We start from the raw sequence: 19,403 nt of genomic DNA, 5'->3' as shown, positions 1-19,403 counted from the left end.
TATACACATACCACACACACACACACACACACACACACACACACACACACACACACACACACACACAGCCTACTCCTAATACTACCATCCTCAAATAATCCCATTAGCAGCTTGGGTCGTTTTATAAACATAGTTTTGTATGAAGTTATCGTAGTTCACTTTTATATCCTTTTATTGTTAGTGTTGGTGCCTTAGCATTCTCCTGTTACTAAAATATCTTATTATTATTACTACTGTTTATGGATTTATAGTATTTCCATTAGAGGATTAGTGGATATTTAATAATAGTGCTGGTAATTATTTATACTGCTTTAAAGTTTTGCTTCTACAAGTAATCTTACAAAAACATCTTTCTAAATATAGTATCTTAAAAGTTTTGTATTTCTAGAACAGATTCTTAGAAGCTTTAGATGTATTAGTAAGCCAGAGACCATTTTGATGACTTTAAAGCCATTTTTTTAATTTAATAAAAACATCTAAAATTATTAAAGTGAGTGCAGTCTGAGCCACCTATAAAATGTCTGAGCACCATGTTCCTTTAAAGAAACAGATTCCTGGAAATGACTGATTCCCGGCTGAGGGGTCGGGTGGCTAAGGATCAACACAGTTGGTCCAGCCCTGCCTCGCATGCATGAAGCCCTGGTTTTACCGCTAGCTTCATGTAATCTGGGTATGGTGATGCTCATCTGTACTGAAATCCCAGTCTTTGAGAGGGGAAAGAGGATACCCAGAAGTTCAGGGTCTCCTTCAGCTACGTAGAGAGCTTAAGGCCAGCCTGGACTAGAGACCTTGTCTCAAAACATAATGTGGGCTGGAGACATGCTCAGCAGTTAAGAGCACTGGTTGCTCTTCCAGAGGACCCAGGTTCAATTCTCAGCACCTACATAGCAACTTACAACTGTCTGTAACTCCATTTCTAAGGAATTGGTTGCCTTTTCTGGCCTACAAGCACCAGGCACTCTTGTAGTGCACAGATATACATGCAAGCAAAACAACATATCTATAAAATAATAAAATAGTTTTTAAAAAGTGAACTTTAAAAAGTATTCAATCCAAGACAAAGTCATCATTGACTCAGAAATTGTAGTGGATTGAATTGTACCCTCAAAACGAAGTCCTGCTCACCAGTATACATTGGAGTGTTTAGGAATTATGACTTTTTAGGCAAGAAAAAGAATTTTAAGATATATGTATATGTATACACACACACACACACACACACACACACACACACACACACACACAAACACTGTAGCTGACTTCAGACACACCAAAAGAGGGCATTGGATCCCATTACAGGTGGTTGTGAGCCACTACAATGTGGTTACTGGGACTTGAGCTCAGGACCTCAGGAAGAACAGTCAGTGCTCTTAACCACTGAGCCATCTCTCCAGCCTCTAGGCAAGAAAATTTTACAACGAATCCAAACTCCACTGAAAACTAAGGGTACAGGTTGGGTGACATATTTCTGAACTTCAGACTTACTGTAGGGCTGAGGGCATTCAGTGGTCGAGGACTCACCTAGCATGTGTCCTGCCCTGGCTTCAGACCACCACAAACCTCTCACAGAGCTGCAGTTAGGAAGACAGTGCTGCCATGCGCGTAGCGCCTCCTCCTTCCAAGCGGGACATCTACTAACACGTCCTCTGAACATTTATCTTTTTAAATTAAAATATTTCAGATTCTATGTGTTATTCTACAACAAAGTGGCCTTATTTTGTTTATACTTAGATGGTAGACATCTTCCTCCTTTCTCATTCTCTCTCCCTCTCCCCCAACTCCCTCCCTCTAAGACAAATCCTCCTTTTGGGGGTGGGGTGTGGAGACAGGGTTTCTCTGTATAGCAGAGCCATAGATGTCCTGGCTGTCTTGGACTTGCTTTGTAGATCAGGCTGGCCTCAAACTCTACCTCTGCCTCCCCAGTGCTGGTATTAAAAAGCTTGTGTACCATACCCAACTGACAGATTCTTGTTGGCCCAGGCTAGCATTAAGATTACAGCAGTTCTCCCTGACTCTGCTTCTAGAGTGCTGGGATTCCAGGCCAGCACTCCTGGCTATCTTGGATATCTTTTGATACCAGTACTACCTCGCTTTCTCAACCTGTTTTGAGTATCTCATTCATTCTGTCATCCCTTCAAGAGAGCTTTACTAGACACTTCCATGTGCTGCCTCTGCTAGGGCTATGCAGAGAGGACAGGCATCTTCCTGTCTGGAGACTTAGAGCAGATGGAGAACAAATAACGAGAAGCAGGCTAGGGTTTCCTGCCACTCTGTGGTAAGGGTGGGAGGAGAGGCCAATGCCAAGAGAGGAGTTGGGAGGGCTAAGAAGTGGGGGACTAGTCAGGAGGGGAGCAGAGACATCATAGAGGGAGGAAGTATGGACTGAGAAAATCCTGAGACAAAGACCTTGAAATTGTAAATGCCAGAGGCAAGGCAAAGATAGCAGTGGGGCCAGAGAGATAGACAAGAGCCATGCTGTGCTCAAAATTAGGATTTGTATTCACTAGAGTGACAGAGGCCCCTGGAGCATGTGACACGCGCCTGTGGCACACTGTCCCATCCCCCTCACAGGTGTCCAGGCTTCCCCTTCTGGGAAGAACTTTACAAATGCAGAGTCTGACTATTGAGTTCTCTAAACAGCCCCTCACCCCTTAGTAGTGGCAGAATTAAATCTGCCAAGAATCCTTGCATGGCTTCATGCATTCTTTATTTCATGAAATTACATTTCTAAATGTGAAATTGGCAGATTACATTTATAAGATGCCTTCTAAACATGTTACTCTTGTTTGCACACCTTTAAGGACATTTTGTTTTTAAGTTTTTAATAGGTATGTATGTGTGCCTATGTAATGTATGTGCACCTCACTTACGCAGTACCCGCAGAGTCCAAACGAAGGTGACAGATTCCCCTGGGACTGGAGTTACCATGGTGCTGAAATACCATGTAGGTGTTGCGAGCCATCTCTCCATCCCTCTAAGAGCACTTTAAATCTTCTTAGAGTGAGTGTGATTGACTTAATAAGAGTGCTAGATTTATCGGTCTCCAGGGCATTTTTAGGTGTGCACAGATCCTGATCATTGTACACCTCTCCATGGCTCTGGAGGACCTTACTGCTCCTGCCGTAAGCCCTGAGCTGACCAAGGTGAAGATGTATTTCTGATTCACCACTGAGACATCTGGCACTTTGGCACGGTGGTAACCACAGAAATACTGAGCAAATGTTTTGGCTGATTTTACTGTCACTTATATTATAAGTTCCCAGCACTGGTGGATGAGGCTATATTTCACGGGGTAAGCAGGGAGACCATGCGTGTTACTTTTCATAGATACAGCTTAAGGGAGAAGAGGTTATTGTAGTCCACCACTCTGGGAAAAGGCAGCAGTACTACTCCTGGCTGTGCAGGCATGAGCGGAGACTCCTCCTGGCTATTGGCCAGGAAGCAGGGCTCTCCTGTAACCTTCAAATGCTCTCACCAGCTTTTGACATCTAGTTTCTACCTCATAAAGACGCCACAGCCTTCAAAATAGCACCACTACTAGGGACCAAACAAAGCATGAGCCTGTAGAGGGCAAACCATGTGAGCTGTTGATGCGTAAGCCCAGAGTGGTACCAAAGGATCTGGGTTCTAGAAAGCTTATCTGACCCTGTCACTTACTTTCTTGGGTGGCTACTGCAGTCTTCATCTGTGAAGTCAGGGCAACCAGTCTTCCCTCTCATCCTGTAGGAATTAAACGTGTCCATGTGGTGTGTAGACTTGTCTGTGAGCCTCAGTAGTGTGGCACACCTCTGGGTAATCATTAAACACACTTCTGCTTTTTCTAACAGCTAGAAGAAAAACTCAAAGAAAAAGTTGATGTGAGTCTGACTGAGCGAATTAACCTCACAGGAGAAATGGACACATTCAGCACGTACGTACCTTCCAGGCACTTGCTGCAGGTCAGCCTTTCCTCTTCACAGGCACTGTGTGCTTTAGTCTCTACTAAGACAGTTCCCAGGGCATTCTCCACCCCCTTGCCCCTCTCCTCCTCCTCCTTTTCCTCCTCTTACTCCTCCTTTTTCTCCTTCTCCTTTTCCTTCTCTTTCTGACTTAAACAAAGGTCTAGGGTTAGTAGTTATGGGAGTAGACATACAAGTTCGGGCTCTTACTGGGTGAGACACACCCAGATAAAACAGGACACGAAGAGCCAGCTGCTCTTCCACTATTAGTGATTAAAACCTTTCATGAAGAAATGAAATTTTAAAATTTTGCACTCATTTCAAAACACCTGTGAGGGGTGGTTGTGGGGTATCTAGCATCCCATCACTTTTTGGAGCAATGACCACAGCAATTTCTTTTTTGCAGTGTCATCTCCAGCAGCATTCAGCTGTTGGTTCAAGATCTAGATGCAGCCTGTGACCCTGCCCTGATTGCCATGAGCAAGGTGAGGTTTTAGGAGCTGACCTCCTACCAGTGGTTGATGTGCTTTCTCACAGCCCTTCCTGTTACGTTCTGACCCTGCTAGGCTCACCTGGCACCTACGAAGGTTGCTGGTCCTTTTGTGGGCCTGGGGTGAGTCTGAAGGAGATGAGTTCTCGGGTCAGCATCTGGCTCCTGATGAAACCTGCAGTTTGGTGAACTCTGCAGCAATGACTCCAGACTCCCTGCCCGCTGAGAGGTTCCAGCTCTTCCTGAGCTTTGGTGTCAGTGCAAGGCACTTTGATGAGTCTGTGGACTCTGGTTTTCATGTACCCTTGGCCGTCAATGGCTCTTTTGACACTCACTGTATGCTGCTCTTCCCCAAACAATGTAAATTCCTGAGGAGTGTGGTGAGGCACACCTGTGATCTTAGGATTTAGAAGCTGATGCGTAAAGATTTCAAGTTCAAGGCCAGCCTGCACTACACAGGAAGGTCCTGTCTCAAAAAGGAACAAAAAGTATTTCTTAAGTGTCTAGACCATAGTGAAGACTTTATGTTTATTGATTAAGTAGAAAGTAGGCAATTCTTTGTTGACTTTTAAGCCCAACAACCATAGCTTGCAGCCAAATGTGGCCCATCACTTGTTCCTGTAAGTCTTAGTGGAACATGTTCATTCATTCAAGCACTATCTGTGGCTGTAGCTGTAGCTGTAGAAACTAGTGGTTTGTAGCAGAGACCTAATAGCCCACAAAGCAAAAACATCATCTAGTTGACCTGGTCCAGATAAAGCTTGCCAACACCTATCTAGTCATGGACTCTTGGAATACTCTTCCAGGTTTTGGAAGAATAACTTGTCTGAGGGAAACTAAGCAGAATTTATGACAGGGACGTGGGAGGAACTTTGACACAGATCAGACAGACCTAAGTTTTCTGGTTTTCCTTTTGAGAGCACTGCACAGATGACTAAACCCATGCAGACCCATCTCTCTCTGTGAAGTGCATCTGATTGTGGCCCCTCAGAGCTGTGCAAGTGGACAGCAATTTAGTGCCTAGTGATGCCAGTCAAGCACTCAGAAAACCCAGGTTGCCCCCTCTAGACACAAGAAACACCACGCCTCAGGAAGTAGACATTTGGTCTGAGTTTGGTTTTATAGTAGATTATAACTGTTTAACAAAAACAGGATTAAAACCAAAACTTTGGCTTTGGGGTTTAAGGAGTGAAGTAGGAAGTTGAGAAGCAGCTGCTGTTCTCAAGACCAATCCTGTGCCCAGTCAGGATCCCCAGCCACACACTGTAAGCAGGCAGTTTGAGGCTGGTCTGTGGAGTGGAGCGGAGCTGTGAGGATCTGTTTCCTCGGTTCTGCTCTATTCCCTCACTGCTGGCAAACCTTCTGTGCATCCCGAGTGTGATCCATTCCAGCTGCCGTCTCTGAGCTGCCCGCCACACTGCAGCCTGGAGTGCAGCTGCCAAAAGATTTTCACACTGGAAATCTGAAGGAAGAGTGGAATCTTTTTCTCTCTCTTTCTGTAAAATAACACGTGGAGTGGGTTTAACACTCCAGGTGTTGCTTATATGAACTGTCAGTTCATTAGGCAGACTTCCCTCCAGTTCCTCTTCCCCGCCAGCCATCTCTCCCCAGATGTACCCCAGCAAATATCAACCATACCCCCAGAGTCTTATGTTTATATCATGGGAAAACCATAGGTTTGGGAACATAGCAGTTGGAAGGCCATTCCTGTTTGTCTGAGTCTTCTGGAGCTCTAGCAAAATGAGATCCATGTGACTAAAGTAAACATGGCAGTGCTCACTGACTGACTCAGCGTGAGCCATGCATTCAGTTTCAGAGATTCTTCTAGGGTCTTTTCAGATCGTTGCAATGGTGATTACTTCTGTCTCTGATCCATCATTGTTTGCTGTTGGATAACTAGCCCATCTTGGACTCTGCCTAGCACAGTGCTGCGGGTTACAAGCCTGGAAAAGGCATAGGTGCTGTCCCCAGGTGCTTCATCTAGTAGGTGGAGGCAGGAGATGAGAGCAGAATGTGCAGGTTTGTGTGTGAGCGAGGGGAGACTGGGGCCATAGGAGAAAAGCAGAATCCAACTACAGTCAGCATTCAAGAAACCAGGGGCGGATAGGACATGGTCCAGTTCTCTTGAAGGAATTTGTGATGAGGAGGCTGTTCAAACAGGACTGCAGTGGAAGCTGCAGTTTTTAAAGTTAGTAAAGTCAGTTTGTCAAAACTGCCAATCTTGTTTACTGCCTTACGAAGTTAGAGTGCTCTGGACTCAGGCAAGGCTGTCTTCAGGTTCATCTGTGCTGGAAGAAAACTCAGAATAGCCAATAAATAGATGTATTTCATAAATAGTGAGAGTATGGGGAGCAGGCTTCCAGCAGAGCCCAGGGCTGGTTCTGAGGTGAGGGAAGGAGGCTCCTTGATAAGGCAGATGAAGCCCAGAGACTGGTCACATCATTGTCCTGGGAGGCCAAAGCTCTGGGATGTTCTCAGTTAGCATATAAGGCTGAATAACTAATAAGTTGCTGTCAATACCTTGGACCCCTTGTCTGTGTGGTTTGTACTGCTCCCGTGCAAACACCCTCGACCCCAGCTTGGAGCTGGTTCAACTTAACCGAGTATGCACTGCTTTCTGGTGGTGTCCAGCCCTGCCTCGCTCTGACCTTTCTAGTTAGAATGCTCCTTGAACTGCTGCTGTCTACCCAGAAAGCACAGCCTTTACAAGAGTGAGCTCCAATATCTCCCCTTTAAAAAGTTGAGCTGTAATCCCTGTCTTAGGGTTCCTATTGCTGTAATGGAGCACCATGACCAAAAGCAGCTTGGGGAAGAAAGGCTCACAGACCTTAGGTCTGACCCCATCACTGAGGGAGTCAGGGCAGGAACTTGGATGCAAGTTGGCAAGCTAACCAAAGCAAACCCCAGAGTACATGTCACCCTTAAAGTGTCTAAATTAAGACAATTTAGTAAATGTACAAGACCATAGGGCCACCAGCTGTCTCATCTTTATGACTCTAGAAGGAAGCCCCCACCTCTCAGCAGCTGTCCCAGCATGCTCTGTCCTTACAGCCATTAGGCTACTTTCTGTCTGTACAGATTACCTATCCTGCTGGACTTCTTAGGCTTTTACAGTATTTTCAGAGTTCACTCATGGTATGCCATGTGTCAGTACTGCACACTCCCGATTTTTCTGTGTTTTTGTGAGTTTTGTTTGGTTTTGTTTTCAGATAGGGTCTTACAGTGAAGTGCTGGCTGACCTGGAACTTACTATGTAAACCAGGCTGCTCTCTCTTTTTTTTTTTTTTTTTTTTTTTTTTTTTTTTTTTTCGGAGCTGGGGACCAAACCCAGGGCCTTGTGCTTGCTAGGCAAGCGCTCTACCACTGAGCTAAGTCCCCAACCCCCAGGCTGCTCTCAAACACACAAGAGATCCACCCGCCTCTGCCTCCCAAGTACTATGATTAAAGTTGTGTACTGCCACACCTGAACACATTCCATTTTTAAAACAATACTAGGGTTGAATCTAGGACCTTGCTGATACCAAGCATGTGCTGTACCATTAAAACTACCCATGCAGCCTCTAGTCCATTCCTTTAATGGCTGAGTGATACTCCATTGTTTCCAGCTGGTGGGGACAGTGCTGTGAACATCTGTGTGAGTGTATGTTCTCAGTTTTCTTCAGTGCACACTTAGGAGAGGAACTGCTGGATCTCATGGTAACTTCCGTGTGTATACAGTTCCAGGTGCTGTCTCGTAGTTTCCCATTATCTGCCATTTGACATTCCTCCCCAGCACAGTAGAAGCATCTAAACTTTCCACGTCAATACTTACTCTGCATGTATTAAAATTGTGACCATCCAAACAGGTATGAGGACGTGTCTCCTTGTGGCCTCACTGCTATTCTAAGCTAGACTAAGATAGAGCGTCAGTAGGCATCTCTTGACATGCTTGTTGGCAGTCTGCCTGTTCTCTTTAAAGAAATGTTGGCTGAACCCTTACCATTCTGGTGCTGTAAACCTGACTTTCTATTGTTGAGTTGTAAAAGGTCATCATGGTCTCTTCCTCCTTCTATTTGTGTGTGTGTGTGTGTGTGTGTGTGTGTGTGTGTGTGTGTGTGTGTGTTGCTTTTTAGACTGTCTTGCTATGTAGCTCAGGCTGGTCTCAATCTTTCTGTGCTCTGCCTCAGTCTCCCGAGGGATGAAAGTTCTTTTAGAGCCTATAGCAGCTGTGTTATGCTCGCTCCCATGCTGTGGATTGACTTTTCATTTCCTACACGACGTCTTCTTACATTGCAGAAGTCCAGCTGATCAGCTTTGTTCTTTCCTGTTCTCCTGGTGTCATAACCAGAATAGATTACCTAGTGATGAACTAACTCCTTGGTGTTTTTCAGAGATTTTTTTTTTTATAGGTTCAGCTCTTACATGTAAGTCTTAAATCCACTTAGAGTTAATTTTGTTTATGGTGTGAGGTGAGGATTCACTGCATTTATCTGAGTGTAGATATCCAGCTTTCCCATCCCGAGTGCTAAAGGGCAGTTTTCCCTTATTGGATGGTCTTAATACTTTTGTCAAAATCAGAAGAGGGGCTAGAATGGTGGCCCAGCAGCTTAGCACTTACTAGTCTTACAGAGGACCTGGGTTCAGTTTCTAGCACCCTACTGGGGGTTCACAGCCTCCTGTAACTCTAGCTCCTGGACACCAGGCACACACACAGTACTCACACATACATACATGCAATCAACACACTCATACACATAAAGGAAGAACATCTTTTTTAAAAAGAGAAGAAAAGGGAAGAGAAAGACAGGGAGGGAGAGAAAAGACATGGGGTAGTGGGGGAGAAGAGAGGAGGAAGCAACTTAGCACAGATGCATAGGTTTTCTCAGACTCACCTAGGCTGTCCTTGGGCCAGTGCTGCTCCGTTTATGTTCTGAGCACACTGTAGCAATCTTTGCTGTCAGTTGCTGTAGATCCTGTATCTTCCTTCTACCTCGACATTGCTTGAGTTATTCTGAGTCCCTTACCATGTCATCATTTCTTATCCTAGCCAGAGCCTTGTTTTTCTCCCTTAAGAGAGGGGTTCCATTCCCAACACAAAAAAGTAAAATCAGGGACTAGAGAGATAATGCAGTCAGCAACGTGACGGTCATGACCTCATCCCAAGCTCCTAAGTAACAAGCCAGGGGTCGTGGCACTGAGGGAGTAGAGGCAGGCAGATCCTTGGGACTTGAGAGACCCTGTCTCAAACAAAGTAGACTCTAGAAACAATACCCAGGGTTGACCTCTGGCCTCCACTCACACATTTACACACATGTGCACATGCATACACGCACACACACACACACACACACACAGAGAGAGAGAGAGAGAGAAAGAGAGAGAGAGAGAGAGAGAGAGAGGTTTAAAGTCATGAGTGCTTGCTAGTGCTTCTTTCAGGTTGGCTGTACCTGGCAGAAACTTAAAGCAGGGGATCCTTTCACACATACAGTGCGTGTGAACAAGAACATAAAGCAACACAGCCGCAATCTGCCTTGCATCAGAGTTGCTTTATTCCCGGTGACAGCATGTCACACTTCCCTTGATGCCCACCTTCTGTGAATGAGGAGCTGTCATGTTTAGATAATTGTTTATAAACTGCGCTGAGATCATGAACTGTCCAGGGCTGCCAACATGGAAGGCACTAGTCATTTATTTCTTGATTGGCATGGGACATGAAGCTCTGCCCAGTTCCCTGGTTTTGCCCTTGCCCAGATCACCTTCTTCCAAACCTTGTTGCAGAGCTGGGGAGAGGAAGGTGAAGGTGGATCTAACACCTGTCAATTTGGCCTCAGCCTGTGAGTTCACTGGGAATCATTGTTTGGAAGGATCAGATCTTTAAAATGAGGAAGAAGAAATACTTCTCCAATAAGGTAACAGATAATGAGGAAAACATTACACATAGCCCGAGTGCTCATTGTACAGGAAGCTCTGTTGGAGCTTTAACTGTTTCTCCATTGTTTCTATTTTTGCCTTGTTATTTTTTTTTCTTTTACTGCCAAACAAGCCTGTACTTCCAGCTACTGGAGAGGCTGAGGTGGGAAAGAACTCTTAAGCTCAGAAGTCATGAGATCAGCCTGGACAACACAGTGTGGTTCTGTCCCAATAAATCAGTGAGCAGATCCATAAATATCTTTAAATAAATTTTTCAAATGAAATTGCTTCTATTTTTAGAGATTTTTTAAAAAAATGTATGTATGTATGTATGTATGTATGTATGTATGTACATGTGTGCCATGGTACATGTGTGGAAGTCAGAGGACATCTTACGATATTCAGTTTTTTCTCTTCCCACCATGTGGGTCCCAGGTATCAGACTCAGGACAGCAGCGTTGGCAGCCTTTACTTGCTGAGACGTCTTACTGACCCAGAATCCCATTTCCTGTCTGGAGCCTGTGTTGGTTTACATGGGTTTTGTTTGTTTGTTTTAGTAGAGACAGAATGTTGTATATACGGTCCTGGCTGGCCTCAAGCTTACAAACCTCCTTCAGCCTACAAATGCTGGCGATCACAGGCATGCACCACCACACCCGTTTCAAAACCTGATTTGAGGCTTTTCATTCCTCTGTAAAATGAAAGGGGAGGGAGATGGGGTGTTGGGAGCTGGCTCAGAGATGAAGAGAACTGTTGCTCTTGCAGAGAGAGACCCAGAGAGGTGTTTTCTTGCCAGAGAGACATCAAGACCTTAGGGCTGCTGACTCCGATCTGAATGGAGCCTAAGGGTTGTTTGACTTAAGAGTTTAAACTGGCAACCTTGTTTGGTTTTGAAGTCTAGCTCAGCAGGGCTCCTCCAAGACAGGGTCAGGGGTGAACACCTGACAGGTGACACAAGCTGGGAACCACCAGCCCTCCTGTGTACCCACAAAAGACAGAGTCACTAACTATTACACTGTAAATTCTTCCTTCCTCCCAGGGCATTTCCTTGATTCTTCTATGGGTGTATACAAGTTTGAGCTCCATTTTGTTTGTTTTGGGGGTTTGGTTTTGTTTGAGACAGGGTTTTTCTATATTGCCCAAGTAGTTTCTAAAGAAACTAGCTGTATAGACCAGGCTGGTCTCCAATTCATAGAGTTCCCTGCTTCTGCCTCCCAAGTGCTAAGATTAAAGGTACGTCCGGACCACCACACTCAGCCTCATTTTTATTCTTAACCAGTCAGAGATCACATCGGCCCCATGAGAAAATACACAGTGTTACTTCTGTGGGTCTGGGGAGGTGTTATTTTGTAGCTAAGTGTAGTGGTTCATCCCTTTCATCCTAGCACTTAGGGGGCTGAAGCAGGAAAATTGTTATATGTTTAAGGCTAACCTGGGCTATATAGTAAGTTCCAAGCCAGCCTAGACTACAAAGCAAGATCCTGTCTCAAGTAACCAAAAATATGGGCTGGAGACATTGCTCAGCAGTTAGGAGCTACGACTGTGCTCTTCCAGAGGTCCTGAGTTCAATTCCAGCAACCACTGTGGCTTACAACCATCTGTAATGGGATCTGATGCCCTTTTGGTGTGTCGGAAGACAGCTACAGTGTACTCACATACATTAAATAAATATTTTTTTAAAAAGAAACCAATAAATAACAGTAATAAAATCCCAAACTTCTCCCAGTTTACTTGAAAAAGGGTCTATAAGTTAATTCTCTTCTAGCTTGTTCTGGGCTTCACCACATTTACTGCAGCCACTAAATCTCCCCAATCTCCCAAGCTGCCCAGCTGCCTGCAAGTCAACATCCCTCCCTCCTCTTCAGTCCTGACGCTGCTGTCCCTCTGTGGCAGTGATTCTCAGCCTTCCTAATGCTGTAACACCTTAATACAGTTCCTCATGCTGTGGGGACCCCCAACCATAACATTATTTTTGTTGCTACTTCAGAACTGTAATTGTCCGACTGGTTGGAATTATAATGTAAATATCTGATATACAGGATGTCTGACATGCGATCCCTATGAAAAGGGGTCTATGGGCCTAGACATTCTCACTCCTCTGCTTGGTGATGTGGTGAGCACCCTTTATACCCTTTGCTGAGGTGGGGAGGCTGCCTGAAGCATTAGTGGGAACAATGGAGAGGAGTGGGGCCTGCACTCCATGCCACTGGTGAGGTGGCTTGCTTATTTTTACTCAAAAGCAGCCTCTGTGTCAGACGATGCCAATCCCTGTGGCACCAAGTAGTGACCTAATTTCTATCCCCCAATTCCCCTTTCCTATTAACAGGTAATACTGTTCCCCTGCAGGGGCTCTCAAGCTTGGCTCTATCCTGTCTGTTTCAGATGCCGTGGCAGAACGTGGAGCATGTTGGTGACCAGAGCCCTTATGTCACCTCTGTTATTCTTCACATAAAGCAGAATGTCCCCATCATCCGTGACAACCTGGCTTCCACACGGAAATACTTCACACAGTTCTGCATTAAATTTGCAAAGTAAGTCTTGAGTTCTGTTTTCTTGATGCGCTTTCTGTTTCAATCTCCCGGGAGAACCAAGCAGCAGCACAGAGATGCCCATGTACCCATTTGTTCATGACCATTTCCCTCAGGAACCACACTGATGGAGTACAGACCTGTGGTTGACCCCAAGGTCACTCTCTAGGCCTATCTCTCTGAGTTGGGGAGATTATTAATGGTTCTGGTATCATACTCAATAAAGTTATTTTACTGCTCTACTTAGCCTCCCAGCAGGCTCACAAATCCAGGTGTCCCATCTTCTATTGGGGCTCATTCTGGGACCTCCAGGAAAACTAATATTCTTCTGTACCCCAAAGGGCTATAATGGTAAAAGCAAATGAACCACTTCAGGTCATGTGTGTGCTTATAGTAGTAGTCATCGGCCATGGCAGAGCTAACAGAAATGATTTGGGTATCCTGTTCTTCTGAATTTTGTCCTTGGAACCACTCCTTGCCCAGGCCTTTACTTTTCAGTAAGTTCATGTGTGCATTTTGTCTCTGACTGGATTATAAGCTTCTCAGGGTTGTACCTTTGAGCCTTTACTTCCTCCCCCTCCACCACAGGACTTGTTATAGTGGCCAGAAATCATCTACTTCTGAATATCTTATGTCCAGGGAAAATACTAGAAATTGGGACCAGGAACAAGCACTGAGTTGCCTGCCTTCCTGTCATGTCCTCGTGTGTGGCTATTTTGGCCTTGAATTTTAAAGCAAGGAAGCAGCTTGGTTCTTTGCCAGTCAGCATCTGGCTCCAGCACTGTTTCCCGAGAGGCCAGGCAGTGATGAGGGCCAGTGTCTCCTCTGACCAATCATCAGATGCACAGTTTGGCAAGTTGCTCCAGGAAGGTCGGTGCTGTCCAAGCTACCGTATTTGGATTGTTTTCGTCCAGGTCCCAACTGGTGACTCAGGATTCTGAGTTTCTCTTTTCTCCAGACCTCTCCTGGTTTGTAGTCAATTAGATTCTCCCCATCTGACATAAACAAACCCCCAAGGAACAACAATGACAGAGTAGCTGTAGAGTTAGCTTCAGTTTCAACCTCATCAGGAAGGCTTGGGCCGACTCCCCAGAGAGCATTTGTGTTTGCCTGTGCAGACGGACCAGGAGCTGACATTCCCTTCTCTCTCTGGTTGCTCATTAGTGTGTGCTAAAAGCATTGCCGATAAATCACATGTGACATTCCCTGTAACCACTGCTACAAGTGTCTCTGTAAAAATTTACTGTGACTCAAAATCTCCATTGTAGGCACCCAAGGGTCCGATTGAGCTAAGGCTAAAGTGAATAAGGAGTTCATTGCTCAGCCCATCCAAGTGTCAACTTCACATTCTCTCATCGCCTTTTAATTTTAGTGCTAAGCTCACTCTGAGCCATCTGGGAATAGGGTGCCCATCACCCACATCTGGAAAAGTTTTGCGCTTTAACTCTTGGTACCTTCATCTTTATAAAATCTCAGCCCAGAGCAGTAGCCACCACTTGCATCCTGGTGGCCCTTAGCAATGACACATCACTTTGCTGGGATTTCTTCTGCAAAGACATGTGTCTGGGTTTTCTCCATGTTTCCCAGCCTACCCACTATGGACTAGTCAGGGCAAGTTCAAGGGCCAGCCACAGCATACTCTAGTGTGAAGTAGCTTCCGTCACCAGCTATACAGGCACATGTGATGAGTCCCATTACTCATTTGGCTGAGGTTAAGCTCTAAGAGCCCCTTCCAGACAGCCTCCTGTTGACACCTCCTCTAGACAGGAAGCCCACACCTGGATCTGACCACTGGACTTCAGGTCCTTTTCCCACTGCCTCCTTTTCTGCTCCACAATCGCTGGTCCTTCTGTGGCTATATTGGCTCTAATAGCAGCCTTTCTTAATGACTTACCAAGGTCCCTCCTGCTTAAAACTAGTTTGGCTCATAAATGACTTCTCTCGCCCGCTAAGGTAGTATGCCTCTATGAAATTCTCCCGAAGTCTTTAACACTCGGTGATTACAGTGTGTAGGAAGAGATGTGGTGAGATTGAAAGGAAGGACACAGCATGGACTCAGCACGCAAGAGGGAGGAGACCGGTAGCAGCCAGCTGCTGTGGAACCCTGCCCCTTTTCATGCTTCCTCTGTGGGCCTGGGCCTGGGCACCCCCTGGTCAGCTCACTCTGGAGCTTGCTAGTAATGCACACGACTGTCTTCACAGCTTTCGAGCTACATCCCTACAACACAGACTTCCTGACTCAGGCCTTGAAGCTTTTTCAGAAACCTTTCCCAATTTGCTGGGTTTTCCCTCTCCATCATCCTAAACAGCATTGCCAGCCCACCTGATCTAGGCCATCCCTTAGTCCAGCCCACCTGATCTAGGCCATCCCTTAGTCCAGCCCACCTGATCTAGGCTGTCCCTTTGTGCTCACCAGGTTTCTAGAAAATGATGTGATTGTTTTGTTTCTTGGTAAGAGAATTACTGTCTTAGCAGTTATTTCTTGGTTTTGCTTTAAGATACCCTAACTGCCCATGTAGTTCACTTGTACCACTATTATAGGGTATTTTCAGCTACTCAAATGGTACTCAAATGGATTTGGGTGGCAAAGTGGATTTTTATTGCATTGTTTTTTTTTTGTTGTTGTTTTGTTTTTCAAGACATCATTGTACTGTGTAGCTCTGGATGTCATAAAAATTATTATGTAGACCAGGCTGACCTTGAACTCACAAGAGATCAGCCTGTCTCTCCTGAGTGCTAGGATTAAAGGTGTGTGCCACCACACCTGGCACAAAATGGATTTTAAACTTTTCATAAAACCTCAAATCTAGAGGAAGTTAGGGCAGACTTGAGAGTGGGTGGTTTGGGCTGGAGCGATAGCTTAGTAGTTAAGAGCACTGGCTGTTCCTTCAGAGGTCCCCTGTTCAGTTCTCAGTACTCACATGGAGCAGCTCACAATAGCTGTAACTCCAACTCCAAGGGTTTCAGTGCTCCCTTCCAACCTCCATGGCACACGCACACATGGTTACATGCACACACAGACACACACACTAAAATAAAAATACATAATTGTTTTTAAGAGAGAATGTGATTGCTTTAGGGTTTCAGTGGTTTCATTAAGACCTAGTACAGTCTGCTATCTTTGAGATTGGCCACACCCTCGGAATGGTAGGAGAATGACAAGCATAGGTGAGTTATATAACTCAGTTATGTAGACTCAGTGTCCTAGCCAATATGTGAGCCTCTCATGCCAGCCTTGCCATGAGGTGCTTCCCTCCAGACTGGCACAGAGTAATTCCCTCTTGCAGGACCTAAACCAGTCAGCAGGGGAACAGGCTGAGGATCAATAGACTTGCACTCCACAGGACTGGAATGTGGCTCAGTGGTAGAGTACTTGTCTGGCATATGCCAGGACCTGGGTTCCATCCCCAGCACCACAAAAATAATTCACCCCTGTAGCCTAAGGTGGGATAAGCTTTCCTCAGAACATCAAGGCTATTCTTCCCTAAACAAAAACTGGAGCTAAAAGTAGAAGGAAAGAAAAGGCAGTGAATGGTGGTAGAAGGGACAGTAGTGTTCACCTTCTTTGTTTTCTCGTGAAAGGGAATAGAACCTTTAAAAGATTCTGCAGCTCTTTACTAGGAAGAGAATAAGCCTAACTTGTCACTTTTTATCCACAGTTCGTTCATTCCCAAATTCATCACCCACCTCTTCAAGTGTAAGCCGATCAGCATGGTGGGAGCAGAGCAGGTAAGGCAGCTTCGCCTTCAGCCCTTGTGGGAGATCCAACACACGTTCTCTAGAAGTCTGAGGAGACCAGACTGCTTTCCCTGCTGTAGGGAGCCATGGTCACCTGGCGGCTTCTTTTGCTTCTTTGTTTTGTCTTTTGAGATAGGTTCTCATGTTAAGGCCCAGATGGGTCTCAGACCAATTAGATAAGCACATCCTCATTAAGTGTACAGAAGGTACAAAACAAGGTTGGGGAAACTGTCTTAGGGGCATAGTAGTGAAGGCTTCAGGTTTCTGTACGGGATGCTGCTGCAGGGACAAGAGGCAGTGTTCTCAGTACAGCAGAGGCCCTGGGTGTGGCTGGGCAGAGCCCACATGAGAAATCAAGCAGGGAGAGCCTGGACTCACCTCCCCAGGAAGCTCCTTGACGGACTCCTTTCTCCCATCTAAACTCTATGCTGAAACTTGATGGCACACACCCATAATCCCAGCACAGAGGAGGCTAAGACAATTCGATTTTGAATTCAAGGCCAATGTACAATATATAGTGAGGCCCTGTCTTAAAGAAACAAAAAGACTTTGTTAATGTTACCTGGACACTGATGAACTGAGGTCTGTACTACCACAAAGTCACTTGTGTTTGTCTCCCACCTGTTCACACTACCTGGAATTTGGGCACTTTGAGTGCAAGAAACACATTGAGTGATATTAAAAATAAAAACAGGGATTAAGGAGATTGCTCCATGATAAACACTGACCAAAAGCAACCTGAGGAAGAAATGGTTTATTTTCATACAGGTCACACAGTTCATCACCAAAGGGAGTTAAGATAGGAACTAAAAGAGTCCATGGAGGAAGCTGCTTACTGGCTTGCTCTCCATGGCTTGCTCCGTTTGATCCCTTTCCTACAGAACCCAGGACCACCAGGTTGGTCTGGGCCCTCTCACACCAATCATTAATCAAGAAAGTTCCGGACAGACATACCCATAGGCCAGCCTGATGGAAGCAATCCCTCAGTTGATGTTCCCTCAACTCAAGTAACGCTAGTTTGTGACAAGTTGACAAAAACTAATTAATTAGTACACCATGCAAGGGTGTAGGTCTGAGTTTGATTCCTATACAAAGCACCCACATAAAAATTCAAGAATAAAGGACACTTCCTACTCTTGCAGAAAACCTGGATTCTGGTTCCAAAACTCACTCTGAGCAGTTCGCAACTCCTGTATCACCAGTTCTGGGGAATCCGATGCCCTCTTCTGTTCTTCATAGGCACTACACACATGCATGCAAATAGACAAACAGAACATACACATAAATAAAAGCAAGCTTAAATAACACACAAGTGGGGCTGGAGAGATGGCTCAGCGGTTAAGAGCCCCGACTGCTCTTCCAGAGGTCCTGAGTTCAATTCCCAGCAACCACATGATGGCTCATAACCATCTGTAAAGAGATCTGATGCCGGGGCTGGGGATTTAGCTCAGTGGTAGAGCGCTTACCTAGGAAGCGCAAGGCCCTGGGTTCGGTCCCCAGCTCCGAAAAAAAGAACCAAAAAAAAAAAAAAGAGATCCGATGCCCTCTTCTGGTGTGTCTGAAGACAGCTACAGTGTGCTTATATATAATAAATGAATAAATCTTTAAAACACACACACACACACACACACACACAAGTGGTAGTGTGTACCAGCAAAGGGAGGCGGAAACAAGAAGATCCCTGGGGTTTGCTGGCTAGTCAGTCGGCTGAGTCAGCAGGACCTTATCCCAGGGAGACACACACACACACACACACACACACACACACACACACACACACACAAATGCAGGCACAAAAAATATTTATTACTCCAATCTCTGAAAATACCACTTAAAGTGTAAACCATTCACAGGCAAATCAAGAACAACTCATATTCAACTCTACCTGTGAACACCTAGGCTAATGTAAGAAGATTGTGTAATTCATTTCCATAGATCCTGCCCTGTACCAAACAAAGCAATGAGGTGTCTTGTCCTTGTGGCTCCTTGGCTGTGTTGACTTCCCCCACCCCAGGCCTCTTCCCTGGATCAGGAAGATTGCTGGTTAAGCATGTACTGGAGTCCCTTTGCAGTCACTCATGGAGTGTTTCAAAGGCAATAGCAGCATCTGTGAATAGAAGAGTCTCTTGAATCTAAGTGCAGTATGATTTTGTCCCCTCTGTTAGCAAGTGCAGGACACTGAGCACTCAGGCTCTGAGCTCTGTGATATGAGCAGAGGCTGGACCCTGAACCTTCAAATACTGCATCTGTTTGTGCATAGGTACTTTACAGGACCTCCATTTCCTGCTTCTGAAATAGGAGTGCTTGGTCCACCTCATGAAGTAGCTGTGAGGGTTAAACAAAACAGAGCTGTATATGGTGGAATATACCCATAATTCCAGCCCTTGGGGAAGCTGAGGTAGATAAGGGGGTTGTAAATTTGAGGTCAACCTATACAGCTAGATCTTATCTCAGAATAAAACAAAATAAAATTAGTAAAAATTAAAACCAGTACCCATAAGTAAGACGCATTAAACACTAGCCCGGCTCACTGTAAACTTCCAAAGACCCGAACATGACCTTGTTTCTGTTTCATTGCTCTCTTGCCCTGATACCTATCCACATGCAGCCTGCACGAAGACTTCTAGTCAGAGCTTGCCCTCGGCTGTCTGCCTGACCAGCTCTAGCCCGAGTCAAAAATGTTGTCTTGGAAAACTCCCTGGGAGGTTGTACGACTCAGACACCAGCTGGGCTTGACTACAGCAGTTGGTGTTCTGAAATCCCGACCCTGGCATGTCCGGAGCACAATGCTCATTCTCTCCATCGGAAGTGGCAGAGCGA

General features: G+C 45.5%; 1 protein-coding gene across 1 annotated transcript in view; it reads left to right on the top strand.

Annotated features, from left to right (window-relative positions):
• Vps53 (VPS53 subunit of GARP complex) overlaps positions 1-19,403 on the top strand; it is a 118,882-nt gene that overhangs the window by 85,714 nt on the left and 13,765 nt on the right. The window contains 4 exon segments of the mRNA NM_001105813.1: positions 3,828-3,910; positions 4,345-4,423; positions 12,700-12,848; positions 16,505-16,574. Coding sequence (NP_001099283.1) covers positions 3,828-3,910; positions 4,345-4,423; positions 12,700-12,848; positions 16,505-16,574 — 381 coding nt within the window.

Source organism: Rattus norvegicus, chromosome 10 (assembly GCF_021556685.1).
Source record: "Rattus norvegicus strain SHRSP/BbbUtx chromosome 10, alternate assembly SHRSP_T2T, whole genome shotgun sequence".
NCBI classification, from domain to species: Eukaryota; Metazoa; Chordata; class Mammalia; order Rodentia; family Muridae; genus Rattus; species Rattus norvegicus.
The sequence above is the reverse complement of the archived record's forward strand: the minus strand, read 5'-3'. Positions and strand labels throughout refer to the sequence as shown.